Source organism: Melospiza melodia, chromosome 4, assembly GCF_035770615.1.
Source record: "Melospiza melodia melodia isolate bMelMel2 chromosome 4, bMelMel2.pri, whole genome shotgun sequence".
Taxonomy (NCBI): Eukaryota; Metazoa; Chordata; class Aves; order Passeriformes; family Passerellidae; genus Melospiza; species Melospiza melodia.
In genome coordinates, this window is record NC_086197.1 from 15,059,514 (window position 1) to 15,079,317 (window position 19,804).

At 41.5% G+C, this 19,804-nt stretch overlaps 1 protein-coding gene and 1 long non-coding RNA gene across 3 annotated transcripts in view; one reads left to right on the forward strand and one right to left on the reverse strand.

The window, feature by feature from the left end:
* The window catches only part of STAB2 (stabilin 2), an 82,833-nt gene that overhangs the window by 40,755 nt on the left and 22,274 nt on the right, over nucleotides 1-19,804 (reverse strand). Inside the window, exons 13-31 of the mRNA XM_063153983.1 lie at nucleotides 19,247-19,390; nucleotides 18,369-18,431; nucleotides 18,132-18,251; nucleotides 17,471-17,524; nucleotides 16,082-16,162; nucleotides 15,022-15,171; nucleotides 10,305-10,391; nucleotides 9,700-9,811; nucleotides 8,286-8,466; nucleotides 7,219-7,312; nucleotides 6,888-7,046; nucleotides 6,419-6,514; nucleotides 5,825-5,920; nucleotides 4,799-4,846; nucleotides 2,458-2,594; nucleotides 1,977-2,091; nucleotides 1,177-1,254; nucleotides 951-1,043; nucleotides 730-837 (exon numbers count right to left, since the gene is read on the reverse strand). Of these exons, the coding sequence (XP_063010053.1) occupies nucleotides 730-837; nucleotides 951-1,043; nucleotides 1,177-1,254; nucleotides 1,977-2,091; nucleotides 2,458-2,594; nucleotides 4,799-4,846; nucleotides 5,825-5,920; nucleotides 6,419-6,514; nucleotides 6,888-7,046; nucleotides 7,219-7,312; nucleotides 8,286-8,466; nucleotides 9,700-9,811; nucleotides 10,305-10,391; nucleotides 15,022-15,171; nucleotides 16,082-16,162; nucleotides 17,471-17,524; nucleotides 18,132-18,251; nucleotides 18,369-18,431; nucleotides 19,247-19,390 (2,016 nt within the window). The remainder of the gene's footprint in view (nucleotides 1-729; nucleotides 838-950; nucleotides 1,044-1,176; nucleotides 1,255-1,976; nucleotides 2,092-2,457; nucleotides 2,595-4,798; nucleotides 4,847-5,824; nucleotides 5,921-6,418; nucleotides 6,515-6,887; nucleotides 7,047-7,218; nucleotides 7,313-8,285; nucleotides 8,467-9,699; nucleotides 9,812-10,304; nucleotides 10,392-15,021; nucleotides 15,172-16,081; nucleotides 16,163-17,470; nucleotides 17,525-18,131; nucleotides 18,252-18,368; nucleotides 18,432-19,246; nucleotides 19,391-19,804) is intronic.
* Nucleotides 1-19,804, forward strand: part of LOC134417131 (uncharacterized) — a 202,265-nt gene that overhangs the window by 865 nt on the left and 181,596 nt on the right. The window lies entirely within an intron of this gene.

Consider the following 19,804-nt stretch of genomic DNA (forward strand, 5'->3'; position numbering starts at 1 on the left):
AGTCAGGTGATTTTTAGGACTCTGAACTTCATGGGTTCATTGGACATGAAGTGTTGCATATTCATGAGTGTTTTATGGTCTTTCCATACCTATTCCTTTGGGAATCCCTGAATAACCTATAGAGGAATAAACTGTGGTGAGTGTTTAGAGTAATTTTTGTTTGTTTCTTTCTATCTATCTATATTTTTATATATCTATAATCTTTAAGGGCATCCTCAGTCAATAAAGACTACTTTAAATTGTCTTTAATTGAAAGGTTTTCTATGTCTCTGGTTGGTAGAGTAGATTCATATTTCACTGTAAAATGAAGAAGTTACTCTCTATACATCAAAATTTTGTGTGGGTTTCCCAAGGCTTCTGCATCTTGTTTTGAAGCAGGAGACTCCCAGAGCTCTCCCTGAGTAGGAGGGGGAAGCAGAAGCAGGATGTGTTGGTGAGAGATTGACCAATGTGAGAGAAGCCGGGGTGTTTGGGGAGTCTTGGAAATTGTCACCATGTTTTTAATCTACACAAGGCCAAAACACAGAACAAATAGCTAGGCTCTTCCAGCAACTCAGGAAAATATAGGTAAATCCATCCTATTTCAACTTCTTTGGTGTTACAGACAAAGCCTAACTTGCTGGATTCCTGGGAAACAAATGTCCCTATATCTGTGTCCTCAAAACCCATCCACTTGAAACAAAGATGAAATACTGAGCTGTTAGGACAAGCCTTATGAGTTATACATACCAGAGAAGCAGATTTCTTATCCTTTAGGTAATTTTCTATGGCATCATTACTTGGGGCAAAGATTGTGTATGCGTTTGCTGCTTCTATTTCATTAGCCAGGTTGTATTGCTGTTGTGAAACACATCAAAAAAATAAATCAGAATGACCACTGGTAGTCTGAAATGCAAACCAAGCAGAGAGCTTCCTCTGCTCTGCAACACTGTGAACATGTGAAAGTTTACAATAATGTAGCCTCTGAAGAGGGAGTAGTCGGGCATTTGCTCCAGGCGAGCCAGCAGCCTCGGCAGGACGGCGCTGCGCAGCGGGGTCAGCACCTGCAGGGGAGCACACACCCCACATCACCTGCAAGCATCACATGCAGGGCACAATGCTGCTCTGTGCACAGTGCTCTCCACAGGGGTTAACAGTTTTGTGGTGCAGAAAAATCCTGACCAATGTATTTGATACCTTATCGATGACGTGAATGACCCCGTTGGTGGATGCGATGTCGCTGGCCACAAAGTGAGCGCCCTCGAGGGTCAGGTTCTGCACAAGGGACAGGAGAGAGGCTTTGCCTTGGCCTTGCTGGGGTGGTGCTTCCCAGCAGATCATCCTGTGCATTTCCACACCTCCCCAGATGCTTGCCTAGGGCAGTGCCATGGCACCAATAACTTACACCAGAGGCTGGGTGACCCTCGGGGAACCGCACACAGGGGAGGGGACTTGGAAGTGCTTTAGTATGACTTGTGTATTTCCAGGAAATCCTCCCCAGAACATGGAATTTACCTGATAACAGGCTAAGGGAGAAGGGCTGTAACTTATTTAAATACCCTCATTAAAAATACCCTCAGGTGGTTTAGGACTATCAAGTTGCATATGTGGTGATGTGTTATCGCTGCTTCCTCCTACCTCCCCTGTTCCCTAAATTAAGTTATTTGGTTTCCTTGATGCTCTTTGTGATAATTTGGCTCACACAGGCTGCTCCAGGCAAGGACTGCCATTCTGCTTGGTTACAGCTGTCCAGTGTTTGCAGCAGCATTAGAAATAATTGATATTGTGGACAAATTTCAGTGATGTAAAGTGGTGGAGAAAAACAAGGTAATGTTTCTCCCAGAGGGACCCATATAATTGAACTATGCCTGTAATGTTATGACATGTATATTAAGAAAATACATAATGTGTGTGTGGTTTTGTAGTACAAGAAAGTCAGTGGCAGTGATGGCCAGGGTTTGGTGTATGATACCACAGTGGTTTGCAGGTCATCTCACCCCATTTTCTTTAGACAAGTGTAGGAATTTGCTCTGCAGTGATGTTGGCAGCATGTCAGAGGACGATAAATTCTGGAAATCAGCAAAGCTGTAAGCTCCTGTCAGTACATGATACCTAAAGGAAATTAACTAGATTTGAAGGTTTTGTATTTTCTCTCTTTTTTTCTTTGTCTTATTTCAGATAAACATGCTTAATGTGTCTCAAATGGTAGTTTTAAGCAGGAATTGCTTCTCCAACACCTTGTTCAGCCATGTTTTTATCTGAGTTCAACCTTTAAACATTTTTGACATAATATAAATAATGCCTTTTTTTTCCAGTGGCCTTGCTACAGAGATTTATATGCCACTGGAACTAGAAGAATCCTATGCCCGCCCTTTAAAATCAAAATGCCTGTCTTGCTCTAGTGGCTTCAAACCAAAGGCTTGTTTAGCATAAAAACCAGGTAATTTAAAAAGCCAAACCCCCAAACCATGAACGTACTTAAGGAGAGTTGGAATGTTATTTTTTGACATCCAGAAGGCTTTCTCATCCTCATCCATGTTCTCAATGGCTTGCAGAGAAGGCACGAGGACAGTCAGGTTTGAGCTGGTGGACAACACCGAGTTTATCTTGGCCTCCTGCATGGAAGTAAAGAGGGTAAAATAATTCATTCCAAGGATGGGCTATAAATAGTAGCTAGTGACATTTTAAGCAAGGTGGAGTATGTGACGTGCTTTGTGACCAGCCTGGAAAGGGAAAAACCATTATACTGAGCAATGACTTGAACAACAGCACTTGCAGCTGCACAAAAATGGAAAACGAGTGTCTACTTCTTGCAGAATAGATTGCTAGCATTGAAAGGGCAGAAATAAAGGGCAGAAATAATGTCCAGGTCAGAATTGGTTTTTATGATCACAGGCATAAGTTGACCCCCACAAAAGTTAGCCTGTCTCATAGGCTTTGAATTGTGCACTTGAATGTATAAAAAAAATAGTAGTGATATACTAGTGGTTACTGATAAATTCAAGTAATTTGCTCTTCCAGAGCACTCCATGCTGTTCAATGGATGGAAGGACTATGAACCATGATATGAGAAACTCCCATGACACAGTGTATTCCCTTTTAGAATAAGACTATTTCACATGGCTGGGATTTTTTCCCAGATATCCAAGAGTTATCTGTGTCCACTAGCAGTGCAGTGGAGCTTGCTGCTGACAGCTCTAATTTTAGATAGGGATTGTCAGATCTGTAGCATGCATGAATTAATTAATCTTCCATGTTTTTATCTGCCTTAAAGATGGAAAGAGTTTCCACTGGAGAGGATTTTTCCAGTTGTGTGGAATTTTTTTTGGAGTGAAATATGGAAAGCTAAATATTTACATGTGATCTTGCTGAAGATGGGGTTCTCCAAGCTTTTCACAGGCTCCACAGCTTGCCATTTTTGATTCTGCAAAACTTGAGGGAGCAATATGAGCTTGGGGTCTACCTTTTTGCAGCTGGTATGGAAGCTGTTTTGGAGAGTCCTTCATTACCCATATTGTGTTTTGAATCAAGGGAAGTCAGCTCCCTTAAATAGCTGGGAATTTTGTCCCTGTTAAGATCATCTTTCTTCCTAGCCATCATCCTATCACTTTCAAAATATTTAAATATAGAAAGAGTAACAAACCTCCCCTTCTCCTGAGCAGTAAGAAAAGAATTTGGTTATGAAAAGTGGTAAACATCACATTCCTGCTCAAGTACAAAGTTAAAAACCCCCAAATGGATATGCTTGCCTATTTTGCTCATGTTTGTAGTTACCAGTGTTTATTTGAAGTGATAGCATTTCTCTGAAGTGTAGCAGAAATTTCCACATCAGTTTCAATAGATTATACAGAATCTTCCCTCTGTTTTGTTCCCCCATTATCTAAAGGGCATATTAGCAGGAGAATAGCATTTCTTATTGTGCCCATTTTTAAAATTCTTTAGTTTCTCTCTTCACCCTGGTGCCACTATCTGAGCTCAGGGCCAGGCAGACACTTGCACTGAATCAGCCACATGGAGCTCTCTTCAGAAGCTCCCTGAGGTGTTCCTTGCAATTATGTACTTTAATGATCCCCAGGCCATCTACCTTTGAAAAGCCTTAAAGCAGCTGATGTGCTGTGACTTCTGATGATATTCATTAACACATCACTGTCTTTTCTTGTTCACCAGGTATTTGCTGAACACTCCTTACATTTAGGGTTTCAGTTCTTGTGGGAGCAGCCAGTTTTGATCTTTATTCATACGCTTCCAATCACAGTGGGGTAGGACCTTAATGTTACTGCTGCTCCAGTAATAAATGATGGCATGTGAAAATAAAAAGTAGATTTTTAGTATGTCCAGAACTTCGGGGTTTGAAACCCACTTTGCTGCTTCCTCCATAATCTGGAGCCAAAGAAGTTAATCTTTCCCCACTGAGCCTGGAGAAAAGAAGATTCCAGGGAGACATTTTGTGGCCTTTCAGCACTTACAGGGAGTTGTAAGAAAGTTGGGGCAGACTTTTTAGCGGGACCTTTTGCAAAAGTATAAGGGACAATGGTTCTAAATTGAAAAAGGGTGGATTTAGGTTTAATATAAGCAAGAATATTTTTTTTGTTTTTTAACAATGAAAATGATGAAGCACTGAAGAGGTTGCTTAGGAGTATGGTGGATGACCCATCCCTGGAGACATTCAGGGAAAGGCACCCTAATGTCTCTGCAGATTTTCAGCTTTCTCTCTGTGATGGAAATATTGCTCTGAGGCTCCCCTTTCTAAACTCTACAAGGCTCATGCATTTCTGCAAACTTGAACATACTATGGAAATGAACCACCAAGTGTACTTACATTAACCCACTGGTTAAAAGCAGCTGCTTCTGACAGAGTGGATAGCTCCTGATGAGAGAGAAGAGAGATCAATGAGTTTGTAAGCTATAATTAGCTGTACTAAAGTGCTCTTGACTGTGGGGCAACCCACCATGTCTGGCCTGGCTGATGTGACATGGAGGAGGAGGATGTGTGAAAAGGGATGGAATTAATGTTTTTTTGGGTTTTTTTTAATACTTTCTGGTAATGGAAAAGGTGAATTATCAATTCTTGAAAATCAGGCCATGGGTTGCTTAGGTGTGTACCTGACCTTGGTAGGTATTGTGTACTGACCCCAGGCTAAGCATTAATTTCCTGTAACTTTAAACTTAATTCTTCCCTTAACTCCATGCAAAATTGATTGAAATTTATGTTGTTTTAGCTGATATTTGCACAGCATCTTGCACATCACCCAGCCCTTATTCTGCTAGAGTACTTAGAACAAAGATAGATAATAGTATAAGCAGGGGTGGCAGGTAGTGCTGAGAGCCATGTGAGATTATTGCCAGGAGCTGAGACTGAGGACACTTTCATTTTTCCTGTGCTGTTTAATGCATATTTATCTCACCAATTGACTTACTTTGGTTTTATCTGCCTGTGGGTCAGCACAGTTTGTTTCAACATGATAAACTGATCATTTCCACTGAGACAGACTGCAGGGCAAAACTTCGGGAGAGTTGACTTGCTTGGTGCTCTCAGCTGGGATGTGAGTGCTTAGCTCTGGACTCTGGGATTGGCGTTTTCTAATTTGTTTTCAATTTCAAATTTTCAGTTTGTTTGAAGACAGAAATAGGCTCTGCTCCCTTAGGCCCCTTCCCAAGCCACAATTTTAAACACAATTTATGAATCAGGCGAGTGTTCCCGCTGGACCATCCTTTGTAGAGATTGCTGGTGAGCATCACATTTTTCTGACTGTTTGTAAAGGTTTTGCTGTTCTCCCTGGTTAAGATGCAGGGTGGGCCCTGTGCAGCAGGTGCTGTGCCCAGAGGAGGTGACCCCAGCACTTACATCTGCAGCGTTTCCATAGCAGCTCCTGCCGTCCCCCTCGTAGCCCTTTGGGCACACACACTGCCAGCCACGGGAGGACTCAAACTGACAGGTTGCCTTTGAACCAGAAAGAGAGAGAATTTGTCAAACAATCACTCCCTACATGTTTGAAGCCCTGTTCTTTCACCTGACTATGGTAGATCCATCCTCTGCTCCCCAGAGCTCCTCACTTTAGCTCTGAGGATGCAACTACAGGACACAGCAGAGCACATGCAGCTACTAATAAAGCTGATAGATGCCTGAGTAAATATCCCAACAGGATAGTGGATCCAAGTCGTAATTGCTGGTAGAAAACCAGCATTTATTTATTCCAGGCTCGAGATAATCCTTCTATACTGGCTTTGGATTTGGGAGCAGCCCTTGCAGTCTATCCTCAGCTCATGTACTATACTGATGTGGTACACAGTGTTTTTGGTGCTTTTAGAACTGCCTGGCAAGTGCTTTCTCCAAAGGGAATTGCAGGCTTGAAATGGCAAATAAATTCTATGGTGTGTGCAGGAGGCGAGGTGTGATATGAATCTGAACACTTTGTTCAGGGAATGATTAATTACTCACCAGATGATGACATTTTCCATTTTGTTCCAGGCACGAGTTTATGGGTGTGCATTCAATTCCATTCCCCTGAAATCCATCCTTACACTTGCAGTCATTCTGTCATTTCAATAAAACACAGCAATTCATTAAAATGATTAAAATAGTGTTCATATTCTAGACATGGTGAATTAGTTTCTCTGTCTTTCCACAGCTTGGCGTTGACTCCAGTGGAATGACACTGACTAATATCTGCAGGAGACCTTCATACCTGACATCCACTAATGCTCTTTCTAAAAATGTGTTTGCTGAGAGAGCAAGGGAAAGGAGGGAACACCGGGACTGGAATTTAGGGAGACTGTTTTGGATAGAGAGCACCATGTGGAAATAACATCATGGCTGTGAGGGAGAGCAGGATTTGGGGAAGAAAGCAGGGTAGGAAGCCCATGGTTGAGGACATGCAATGCAGGTGGCATTGACTGTGAGCACCTACCTGCCCTGGCCCGATGTAGATGCAGGTGGCATTCTGGTGGCACCGTGCTGTGCTGGGCAGTAGGCAGGGGTTGGTGGCTGAGCAGTCCCTCCCATCTCCTGTCCATCCTGCCTGGCAAACACACCTGTGCTCCTCTGGGCCTGTCTGAACACACTCAGCCTAGGGGGAGATGCAAAGGCAGCCATTCAGGACAGCTGCCTGTAGCCATCAGGCTTGTCCGAGCTCTGGAGAAAGAGCCTGGCGCTCCAATGAAAAACGTGACTCTCATGTAGAAGTTTCTGGCCAAACCTTCCTCTTTGCTTGCCTTTCTGTGGGAAAATCATGTACTTACATTGACATTGCAGCCACCAGGGTTTAAAACAGCACAGGGGTCAGCTTTGGTGCAGCTGAAGCCATCTCCCTCGTAGCCAGGTTTGCAAACACAGCTACAGAGACAAGAGGAGGAAGGAGGCGTTACACGTGACAGGACAGCTCTAAAATAGTGATTGTTTTCCACTGCAACGTGCTATTTATACGCAGCTTAAAATTGGTAACCTTGGATTCGTGATACAAGTAGCTCAAGTGTGTACATGATCTGTTTTTTTTTTTTTTTTCCAAAATATTGACTGGGTTAATTGAGTCAAATCAGGGATCCATTCTCTGCGTGTGAGACAGGGAGTGGGATTAATTCTGAGCTGATGTTATCATTGCGAAGTTGGGCTAACAGTTCTGAAATATTATGGGCTGGCTTTGCTTTTACTCTCTCAGTTACACAGAAGATGGCTGTGTGTGAGACAATGAGCCCTCCTGTTTCCCTGGGTCCCTCCCCAGGATTAATCTAAATTGGAGGGAAGTATTTAAGCACTAAGGCTCTGCAGCATTCCCCATTATGCTTGTTGTACTCATTATGGATACACTGCAGCAAGAGGCAAACCTGCTGCATGTGAGGGTGAGCTTGAGGAAGTGCAGGGCAGCTGAAGCAGTAACAGTTTTATGGGCAGGACTGGGGAACCTGTGCTGAAGTCTATGGTGCTGTGGTGTGCAAAACTTACCTGGCCTGACCAGAGTGAGATATCCATCCTCAAACTGTTGGGAATTTCAAGGCTTAAACTCCTAAATCACTAAGGGATGGTTAGAAATAACAGCTTCCTAAAACCTCTGTAGATGTTAGTAGGAAGGGAGGCTTTTAATCAAGGATCAGATCTGTATGCAACTCTCAGTGTTAAATATACAAGGTACAGGGTATTGAGAACTTGCAATTATTATCCTGCAATTCAAGGCTGATGTAGTGCATGGTTTTGCTTGTTTGCTGTTGCAGTGGCTGCTGTGTGTGCACTGCTGCCAGGGACTGTTTTGCTCAGGCAAACAGGAAAGAGCTGCAGCACAGTGAATATTAATGGATGCAGGCTGCTGACTTACCTCACTGTGCCATCACTGAGCTGGCACTCTGCATGTGCATGGCAGAGCTGCAGGGAGGGCTCACAGGGAGCAATCTGCTGCTCACAGAGTTTCCCTGTGTATCCAGCTCTGCAGGATCCAGGCAGGCAGCTCCCGTCGCTGTCTGCTCGGTTATCACACTTCCCATTGATGCAGGGGCACTCTGCCAGAAATAAACCACAGTGTGCAATTCCACAGTGGAAAAAGGCATTTTGTACTCCCATTTGTACTCCCACTTATTATGATTCAGCTCTTCCTATTTTTTTTCAAGACTCTCAAGTTTTGCATTTTTTTATCTCACTCTGATAGGGGACTTTTGTTAATCATAGCCACATCTTTTCAGGTGTGTTTTATGTTTTAAAACCTGTTGTATCTTTATACTGCTCTTATCAATGTACTTCAGAGTGCTTCAGAGAAGTAGGAGCAAAATGCCATGTCCTAGACTATTAAAGTTACTCACTGCATGACTTTTGCTGTGCTTTCAGTGACAGGGTAAGCCTTTAAACATTGAGCCCACAGATCCTTCAGGACCCTCCCCAGCATATTGCTAGGACTGAGTGGATTAGTGCTGCTGGAGGCACAGCAATGTGCCCAAGGGACACAGCAGGAAAGCTTTGTGCATTCCAAAGAATGTCAGTCACTAGTCAAGCAAGCACTTGTTACTTTGGTGGGACTTGAGTTGAGGCACTACCACAATTCCTTATGGAATTTGTGTCTCAGCTTTTGCCCATGTACCTTTGAACCTTCAAGGGAGTTTTGTTTCATGAATGGCAGGCTGTTACATAACAAAAAATACTAAAAATAGTTTTGTAGATGAGGAATGTATGTATGTTTGATGTTGTATATACTATAGACTCTCAAATGTATTATGGTTTAGCTCAGTAGGATTAACTCTGTCAGTGCAGAACTGTGAGCTATAAAGTAGAGCAGAAATTATTCAGTAAGGATAGTTAAGTGGCCTGAACACAACCTGCTTATAGATCTAGTTGTTCTTAGATTACATATGTTTGGCATTGCAGGCAGAATCTGTTCTGTTGTGGGCAATAGCAGATGGGAACAAATAGCAAAAATTTTCTTTTTAATTACTTGCATGAGGGAGACAGAATTAAAACAAAAACCAGTGAATTAGTATAAAATAAGCTATACCCCCTGCAAAAAAAATTTAGAGTATTAAAAAATAAGAGTATCTAAAAAATTTAGGGTATCTACACAGACCCTGGCCTTACAATTCATCCCTTTGAAATAGAAATTAAAATACCCCAGGAACATCCTGCTTGTTTTCCACAGGGACTGTTTAGCAGCCAGGTAACTCCTGTCTGAACACCAGGAGGGTCTAAAAGTCCCTACTGGGGCTCTTGCTCACACTCCTGTGCTGAGGCTGTGGAGCTGCACTTACCTTTGTCACACTGAGGTCCAAATTTGCCAGGGTGTGAGCAGAACTGGCAGCTCAAGCCTTGAAATGCCTCAGAGCAAACACAAGTGCCATTTCCATCCAGGCCATCCATGCACTGTGACGTGGAAGGGAGGTGGTGGTTATGTATGAATTCAAACAAGTCTTTACCCTAGAAGGGAGACTACATGCCTGTCCATATTTTGTGACTGATAGACTCTCAGGAAAAACTCCAGCTTTGCCGAGACAGGTGTTTCAAAGAAAAACTTTGTGTACTTTTTCTTTGTTGCTATATATTCTACCTTTCGTTGCAGTTTTTATGTGAGAATAGTGAGCTGTGGGAGGGGTCATTACACTGTGCTGTGCAAATTAAAATTGTGAGAATGAGCCACTCAGCCTTGCCTGTGTGCTGTGTGTTGGAACCCCAGAAATCTGCAATTTGGGCGTCTGAGAAGTGACAGATCCCCTTTCCATCACTGGACACAGAGGAAGGGGGCAGCCCTTATGGAGCCCAACATTCCTGTTGGGCAGAAATGCTCCAGGGGCTTTTGGGACACAGCTCATCCTTCCCCCACCCTGGAGTGCAGGGTGCTGCTGGATGCTCTGCTTACCTGCCCGTTCCCTGAGCAGGGCTTGGAGAAACCTCCTGGGCATGGTCTGCAGCTAGGACCAAAGAAGCCTTTGCAACACTTTGGTTCCTGCAAAACAAAGAAAATATCCTTGTTTACAGTGCTTTAGGGCAGAGGCATTGCACAAAGACCAAATCTTTGCTGTGTTTCAGCCCTCTGAGAAATGCCTGCATGGATAACAGTCTCTGAAAAGCCTTGTGTTGAACCAGAACCAGCTCTGCAATGGCTTATTTAAAATGAGGAGGGGTGTTGACAGTTCTCTAAGGGGATGCTCTTGTTCTTCTCAGACTCAGTGTTAGCAATCCCCATCCTGTCCCCACTTATGAACATGCCAGTGGGTATCTGCCCATATTGTGTGCAGTCTCATATTTGCCAGTGGGAGTGCAGTGGAATTAGGATGCAGGCAGTTTCCTTGGAATCTGGGATCAGGAACCTCAGGATGTTTCACCCCAGGGAGGTGCTGTGACAGCCAGAAATGCTGCCTTGATCTTCCTCCCTCCACTCTGTACCAGGGTGGGATTTAGCCACCATGCAGCTCTGAATGGCCTTTTCAGTTGTACGTTGTTTTTCATTTGTGCAGTGTCTTCTTTATCTGTTTATTTATAAAGTGTATTTTAAAGGAATGATTTGCCTGTGTGATTCAAGAGAACTAGGAATCAGCAAAAGGCTTACAAAGCTTACAGCTTTTGGACCCCTCTGCCTGTCACTAAGTGGTGCTCCTGAAGTGCAGAAGCCTATTGAGGAGCCCCAGAAGGGTGTGAGGCTCTCTTAGGACTGATGACTTCTCCAGAACTGGGCTTCCCAAGCAGTAGTTGGGGTGTGATTCTCCTTTGTGCTCCCCACTCATTGTTATCCAATATCATGGGAAATCCTGGGAGCAGGAGGGGATGAGTTGTCCTGTTCTTCATGGGTAAAGCTGTTTGGGAAAATTAATACACCTGGGCTTGGAGCTTTATTTGAAAACTCCTGCATGGCAAAGTAAGAGTGAGCTGTTGTCAATAACATCTGACAGCTATTCTGGATTTTCCCTGCTGTTTACCTCTGAGATGTACATCAGCTCCTCTCAGCCTGGTGTTGAAGTGCATGGAAACTACATGGACATGTCCAAACACCTCTCAACTCCAAAAGGAAAGTTCTCCATGTATAAGAGAATACTTTGGAAAACTTTTACATACATTTCACCTTAAGGAACTGTAATTCTATAATTCTTTGCTGTAATATTGCAGGCTCTAGCACAGCCCATTCTTTGAAAGGTTGGGCATTCAATAATGTACCTCTGTTTTGAGAAAGATGTGCAAAAGGGAAACATTAGTATTTCTCAGCTATGTAGAGTTCTGTGAAACAGTTTTAATATCACAGCATAATTTACCTGGAGAACAAAAAGCACCTTGCTGGTATTGCATTTAAAAACTTTCTTAAGTTATGTATTTTTCACTGTATGAACTTTCTTTTCATTGTTTCTGACTACTGATTTATAGGACTACTATCAATAGATTTTTATAAAATGGGGAATAACATTCCTGTGGAAGACAGACTTGAATTTTGTAGCGAAATATTTTTTGTGGAGAAATATGCAGCTAAATTTGCATCTCTTAAATAGAAAGCAGATGGGAGATCTTCACTCCTTCCTGAACCTGTGTCTGCAGACTGTTACTTCAGGGAGGATGCTTAATCAAAAGGAAACTTTTAACAGATGTGAGGTCTATTTTAAACATATCCAGTTTATTAACTCCCAAAGCATTGTCATAGTGATTCTCATTCCTCACATCCCCCTCTGCTGAAATGGGACTTGCTTCATCTGAGAAACAAGAGCTTCTATGCAGGATACAGGGAATTTTACAACAGCAAACAAAATAATGCTGGAGTTGTCAGATGATTCAGTCATTACCAAAAAGAGATGAAAGTACCATCTATATTTGTAGTTTTTATGCAGTCTCCTGTTTTCATATGTGGTTTTTTTTTTTGCTCTCTATATTGGCAGAGCAATAACCAAAATATGGGCATGCCTTCCCCCTGTGCCTTTTGTACAGCTGGTGAGTCTGCTGGGGAAATGTCTCAGGATGCTCTTGGGATGAAAAGGTGCTATACCAACTGCTGAGATGCATCCTTATGGATGGCATGCCCTGTAAACTTTAAGTACCTCTGTTTTATGAGGTTTTATGTTTCTAAGTGTTTCAGCATGAATCTGGAACCAAGGCAGAGCAGCCTGGCTGTATCTGCTGGCTCTGATTTTTGAAGAATTGTTGTTCATTTCCACCTTCTCCTTCCTTTCCCCACTTTTCCTTCTCACACTCCTTTCTTTTAATGAACATGAAGCTTCCTCAACAGAAGAAAACAAGGACATGAATGCACTGGTGTCCTAGACTCAGTATAATCAGTTAACTAATATAATGTGAGAGTCTAGTGAAGTCTACACATTAAACTTCTATGAAAATATATTATTTTTCCTGGAAAAACACAGATTATTGAGTCTAGAATGCAGGCACTGTGAACAGAAATTTGTCTTGTGTATAGGTGGCAAAGAGAAAAATATTCTTTGGTTCCACGTGGTAGATCCAGTGGTACATAGATATTTTTTGTCTTCACTCTTTGGTTGCTTTTCCTGACTAACTAATTTATCACCATGTGGTGGTGACAGAGTCTGGCAATTGCATTACTGAGGAGATATAAACTCCATTGGCCGCTTTAAATGTGAATTCTCTACATGCAATAACCTCAGAGAGGCTGAACTTTTCAGATTGGGGATATGGACTTCATCAAAGCTGTTGTCCTTGTGACTGTCAATGTCTTGATTTTCAATCAAGTTAGCATAAATCCTAGAGCAGCATCCATTGTGTCACATGACTGTTTTGTAGCCATTGAACAGGAGACCATAAACCTGAATTATGGCACTTTTCCCACAGATTTATCACTGGGGCTGTGGGGAAGGAATCAGGTTTGGATTTAGTAGTCCCTTATGTTGTACAGGACTTAAAGGAATAAAGGATGAGAATTACAAAAGCATTTGTGCAGGAATTAGCTGAGGTACCAATACCACTACTATGCTTCCAAGGTATTATAAAAGCTCTTTTATAAGAGCTGCATGGTCATGTCTGAAGCTGGCATAGTGTCTGCCCTTTGTGCTTCTGAAAATTCCTATAAGTGAGCCTTTACCCCTCTAGAACCTAAAAATCAGGCTGATTGTTGTGGGCAATGTTTCCCTCTGTTGATGTTGCTCTCTTTGATGCTCAGTGCCACTTGGTGTCACCTACTCAGTCCCTTCCTCCCCTGGAATGGTTACATGGATAAGTATGCATTAGCCCAAAGGTTTCATTTTTAGGGATGCAAAGTTCTTGTAAGTGTGTAGATCTACCAGTTCCTACAGGGTTTGTGTCTTTTAACTCTTTAAAGACAATCAGTATTTATTAGGTGCTGTTACTCCTGTTTTGAGAGTGATGGGAATGCTTGGTCAGAGTGAAAATTGCAAAAGCCATTGCTCCTTTGTGTTTTCCTGGCTAGCAGTGCTCTGCTTAAATCTTGGAATTTATAACTATATTTTAAACTATGCAGGAAGCTTTCAAGGCTGACAAAAGTTCCTAAATTTAATAATATATAATTATTAAATAATTATATATTTAATATATAATTTTTAGGAATATATAATATATAATGTTTGGGAAATAATTTTTGTGACCAACAGCATTCGTTTTGTCTTTAAATAAATTTTTGTTGATTACTTTAGGATAGATTGAGGTTGGACATAAATTTTACGTACGTTTTTGGTAAGGAATTCAGATTACTGGAGTGTTCTGGGTGTGGATTGCTTTTTGCATCAGAGATTGCTGCTTGGAGCCCTGCCTGGCTTATGATTATATTGCACATACAGCACTTTGTAGTTACTGCCAGAGGTAACAGATTTTACTGCCAGTGTTTTCTCCATTACATTTTGATGCTGTCCAGCTCTGCTGGGAACCTCTTTGCAGGCTGTGGTTCTGGACTGTTGCAAGCTTAGGACATTAAATGTTTTCCTTTTGTCACTGGCCCAGATGTGGGCTTGAACATGGTCCAGGGGCAGCTCCAGGGGCTGTGCTTGCTCCAAGGCAAAGTTTGGTCTGACATTCAGCCCTCTTACCAGAAATAGTATCTCAGTGTTACCAAGTAAAGGCCTGCACTGTGTTACCCAAGTGAGCAAGGTTTGTCAGAATCCACCCTTTTAAGTGGGAGAAGTTTTGTTTCTGGAGGAAAGCAGGGCTAGGGGAAATTGTGGCTGCTGAAAATGACATGTTTCTAATATATAAATATAAAATTATTATGTTAATATTTTAACTTGCTGTTTCCTTTCCTTTGCATATTTATTATAAATTAAAATATTGGTCTGGAGTAGTTTCCCTGAGAAACAGGGAGTAGTTTTCCCTGAGAACATGACTCTTCTAAATTCCCATGTTCTTGTATGCATAGATTGGATTCAGGAACTGGAGGAAAGAGACAAAGGGTATTTCAAAGGGTTAATGGAACAACTAGATTTTTTAAATCTGGTATAGGATGTGTTCATATGAGCTTCCTGTTTTCAGTACTGCTAGGCTGGTGGCCACTGTTTTATTTATTTCCAAAAATATCTCTTTCAAATGGATGATATCAGAGAAAGTTAGTAAAGTGAAGAGGAAGCTGGAATTCCTTCTTTGGAAGATTTGGAGACACAAGTTTATTGTGATTCTCTTACCTTTGTGAGCTGACTTGTCTCCTCACACCAGTGTGGTAGGATTGGAACAATTGTGGGTGGGATGAGAACGCCCTCAAGGATATAAATGCGACCATTTTTTGCAACAATATCTGTTTCTTCCACTTTTTCTCCACTCACCAAGATTTGTCCCTATGAAACAATAAATCATTATAAATGATGAAGTGTTTTTAGCTCCTCAGTTTCTGATGATTTAATTTTAAATGTTTGAAATTACTTTCTAGTCATGCTTCTTTTGAATTAGCGATCTAATTTTTATTATGCTTGTTTATGCAAGAAGTTCACATATATTGTGTGTTTTCTTGAATACTGGTTTTCAACAGAGGTATCTAAAGTTTTTCTATGAATCTGCCCTGTCAGCCTGTGTAACTGGGCAATGAGAGACTGCCAAAATGGGAAAACTGCTGATGACTCCAGGCACTGATTTCAGTGGGTTTAAGCATGCCTTGGTGTTCTCTCTGACAGAGGAGGGGGAAAGTGAGAGACAGTCTGGGGTCTGTCCAAATTCACAGGAGAGAAGTATAAAAAATATTTTTTTCTGCATTTAATCCTGCAACTGCTCTGCCCTTACGAGAATTTTTATAGGTGCATCTCTACTCCAGAAGAGAAGGGAGCTAACCTAACAGATCAGCATGGTTTTGCACAAGTACTGATGAATTAACACCATTAAAAATGTGTTCACTAGGTACATCAGGATCAGAGACTATAATATTACAGAGAGAAAAAGAATATTTTTGTGCACACTGATAAGTGTTTAAAATTACTAAAATATGTAATGGAATGATTTTAAATAGATTTTTTTTTTAATAAGGCAGAGCATGAATGAGAATCATGAATCATTCCTGGACTGTGGAAAACCCTGTAGGCTGTTCTTGTATAACAATTATTTGCTCTGATCCTTTATAAAATTAATGTTAACAGTAGGTGGGGTGAGAAGTTGAAAATTCCTCTGCTAATGCCTCCCCTATCCCTTTTTATTGTCCCTGCATGCAAAGTTGCCTCAATCAGAGTGAGCTGCTCCCAGGGCAGGGCTGTGACTTACAGTGCTGGTTCTGTTAAAGTGGATGAGCTGCTCTGCCGTGGTCCTGATGTGCTCTATGGAGACAAGGCTGGCAACCTCTAGCTGAAATAAATATAAATTGTTGAGACAAGTGTAATATCATTACTCTTTTTAAATCCAGACAGATTTCACAAGAAGACTTTCTTTGGGAAGAGGAAATTATTATCAATGTGACAATTATTATCAATTGACTAACCAGTTTGTGTAACAAAGTAAGTGCCATTAAATCATAGCTGAGCTTGCTGGTTCCTGCAGGTGAGGACCTTATTGCTCAAAAGAATATTAATTTTCCTTCCAATTATAACAACCAGTCTAATTAAAGTTAATATTTTTCTCCAAAATGGCCCTGTTGCATAGACCATGCTGTACCACCACAAAAGAATGTTAATTTTATTGCTCAAAAGAATATTAATTTTATTGCTCAAAAGAATATTTATTTTCCTTCCAATTATAACAATCAGTCTATCAAATTTTATACTTTTCTCTAAAAATAGAGGGCTATTTTTGTATAGAGGGCTGTTTGCATCCACAGACCATTGTGGTGGTGCTGGTACCATGGAGGTACACGTGGTTCTTATGTTCCCACTCTCTGTGCTGGGAGTGACCACACCAGATTATACAAACTGAGCCTTCCATTAAGGACACAGCCCTTTCCTTTTTCCTTTCCTTTTTCCTTTCTTTTTCCTTTCCTTTTTCCTTTCCTTTTTCCTTTCCTTTTTCCTTTCCTTTTTCCTTTCCTTTTTCCTTTCCTTTTTCCTTTCCTTTTTCCTTTCCTTTTTCCTTTCCTTTTTCCTTTCCTTTTTCCTTTCCTTTTTCCTTTCCTTTTTCCTTTCCTTTTTCCTTTCCTTTTTCCTTTCCTTTTTCCTTTCCTTTTTCCTTTCCTTTTTCCTTTCCTTTTTCCTTTCCTTTTTCCTTTCCTTTCTCCTTTCCTTTCTCCTTTCCTTTCTCCTTTCCTTTCTCCTTTCCTTTCTCCTTTCCTTTCTCCTTTCCTTTCTCCTTCCTTTCTCCTTTCCTTTCTCCTTTCTTTTTCTTTCCTTTCTCCTTTCCTTTCTCCTTTCCTTTCTCCTTTCCTTTCTCCTTTCCTTTCTCCTTTCCTTTCTCCTTTCCTTTCTCCTTTCCTTTTCTTCCTCCCAACAGAGACTGGGGTGGGAATGAACTTCCCCCCAGGAAAAAACAGCGGGCTTGCTTAGAGGATGCAAAAACCATCTCTTTGTGAAAAACAGAAGACTGATTTTAGCAGAATAGGCTCAGAGGTAGCTTGATTTTAATGGCAGAAAGTCTTTTCCCTGCTCCCCATGCCTGCAGCCCTGACAATGCCCCTGCCAGTGGCTCCTGTCCTGCACCCTGGGCTGGCAGAGCAGTTGTGCTCACCTCAGTGTTGGAGACAATGTGATATCTGACCAGCTCCAGCAGCTTCCAGGAACCCTGCCAGGGCACAAAAGAGACTGTTTAACCCAAAATGAGCCTCAGAAACCCAGTCTGTCTTGTGGAGTGGACATGGGGGTCAGAACAGCATCACTGGCTGGTGCACCAGAAACCTCTGGGTCAGTGTTCAGCTTGTGGCAGGCACCCTGGCCTTTCACACCCTCATCCCTACACCACATTTATTTTGCCAGGGCATTCCATGGCATGGATCTGTTTTGGCACAGGCAGGAGGTGTCCATGGGATAGGATACAAATATCCACCTCCTGGGACCCCACCAGCAGTGACTCCCATCCTGTGGGACCCTTGAGGCAGCTGATTCCATTGTCTGTTCCCACCAAGGGTGATGCATTTTAGGGAGGTTTTGGGACTGTGCCAAGGGTCTGTCCAGGCTGTGATGTCTGGGCAAAAGCAGGAGCCTGGTGTAGAGGAACATCATCCCTGTATGGGATGGGAGACTCCAGATCCTCTTCCTCTCTAGGTGTTTTGATCTTTAATTGATAAAGATGGCTTTCAGCCTTGATCATAGGAGCTAATTTAGATGAATGCTGGACAATGCATGTATGAATTTCCTGTCTGAGAAAGATTTGCCTTATGGAAAGACTGTACCTCTGCAGAAAGCAGGTAATCCAGAACCTCAGCTTTCATGTTACTCAGAGCCTTGTTGCTTGGAACAAAGACTGTGTAAGCCTGGTTGTCCTGCTGTAAATCCATTCCTAGGCCAGTTTTCTGTTTTGGTTTAAAAATAAAAGGGAAATTACATATCAATATTTAAAAATAAAAGGGAAATTACATATCAAGAACATCTGAAAGTAGCCTTATGTAATTGCTTTAATGGATTCTTACCTCTATCCAAGATGTAAATTGGCTGCATCTTCCATTAGCCTGAAGTAATGACATAATAGTTTTCTGAAGTAGGATAAAAGTAAGATTTGTTTTAGTTGGGAATATGAAATAAGTGCCAGCTCTTATGAGACATTTCTTGAATTACTGTGTGAATCTCACTTATTACAGGTTGAATACATCTCATTTGGGGGCCTGGTAGTGCTTGGAAATGATTGAGATGGAAGCACTTTTTTCCTGGTTCTATGCTGTAGCATATAGTTAGATTTTGTAATTTTTTGTCATTTTATAGTTAGATTTTGTCATTTTCCTGAAATACTGGGTGGTCACAGGAAACACAGCTCTATGTGTATGGGGAAAGAGTTTTTATCTCTTCATCTTCAGCACAAAAAAGGTAGAGGAGTAAAATATTTGAAAAACACAACATAAGGAAGGGAACTTTTAAGGAAGCATGATAAGCTGGGCACCAAAACCCCAAAGCATTTAAAATTTAAAATCACCTTTTTTTTTTTATTTTTAATATTAGCCTCTGGGGGGAGAAATCTGTTATCTGTACAGATGTTCCTCCTTTTAGTGTGTGTGATTCTGGCATTCAGTGAAATTCACTGATCATGACTGCCAATTTTCCAGGGAACCAACCAGATGCAGTGAGAACATCCAAACCCTCCATGGTCCAGCTTGGCAGAAGGGTGAATTTGGTCTGTTTTCTGTGGAAATGGTGTCCTTACCTTTCACTTTGAATATTGCTTCTGTGGCTGATGTGCAATGGCTCAGTAGAGTTTGTTTAATATTTGTCAGTCACCCTCCTTCATCTCCACACCATGTGAAACTATTTTAAGAGAAGAAATTTTGACATTGCATGTCTGTAACTTATGGCTCACCTCTTTGCTGCTCTCAAATGTTGGCTCCACGTTGTCCATGGCTTTGTCAATAATGTGCAAAATTCCATTGGAAGCAATAATATCTCCCTGCAAAATTTTTCCTTTCCCCCTTCCTCCTTGGATTCTAATCCTTAATTGTTTATCCTGAAAGAAACCAGGCAATGGGTAATGAATTCTTTATTAGGAAATGACAGCAGAGTGTGTACACATGTTGAATGTACTCTAAGACCCCTTCTTGTTGTCAACACCTAAAAAATTTAAATCTGGGGAGGTTAAGATTTCTTCCAATGCTTATCAAGGAAATGGGAAAAAATCCTTTGGATAAGGATCACATTCTTTTGCTTCAGGACAGCAAAATTCAGAACCGAAACAGAGGCAGGCCGTGAGGGGAATTCAGTGTACCTGAAAGTGTTGTGGTGACTGCTTGTAATAAAAATCTGTCAGGAAATGATTTAAAATATTGTTGCACTGGAAAGGTCTGCTCCTATTATCTTGTGGGGCTCTAACCCATTTCCTTATGTTCAATGTATATTTAAAACAACAAAATGTTGCTGATTC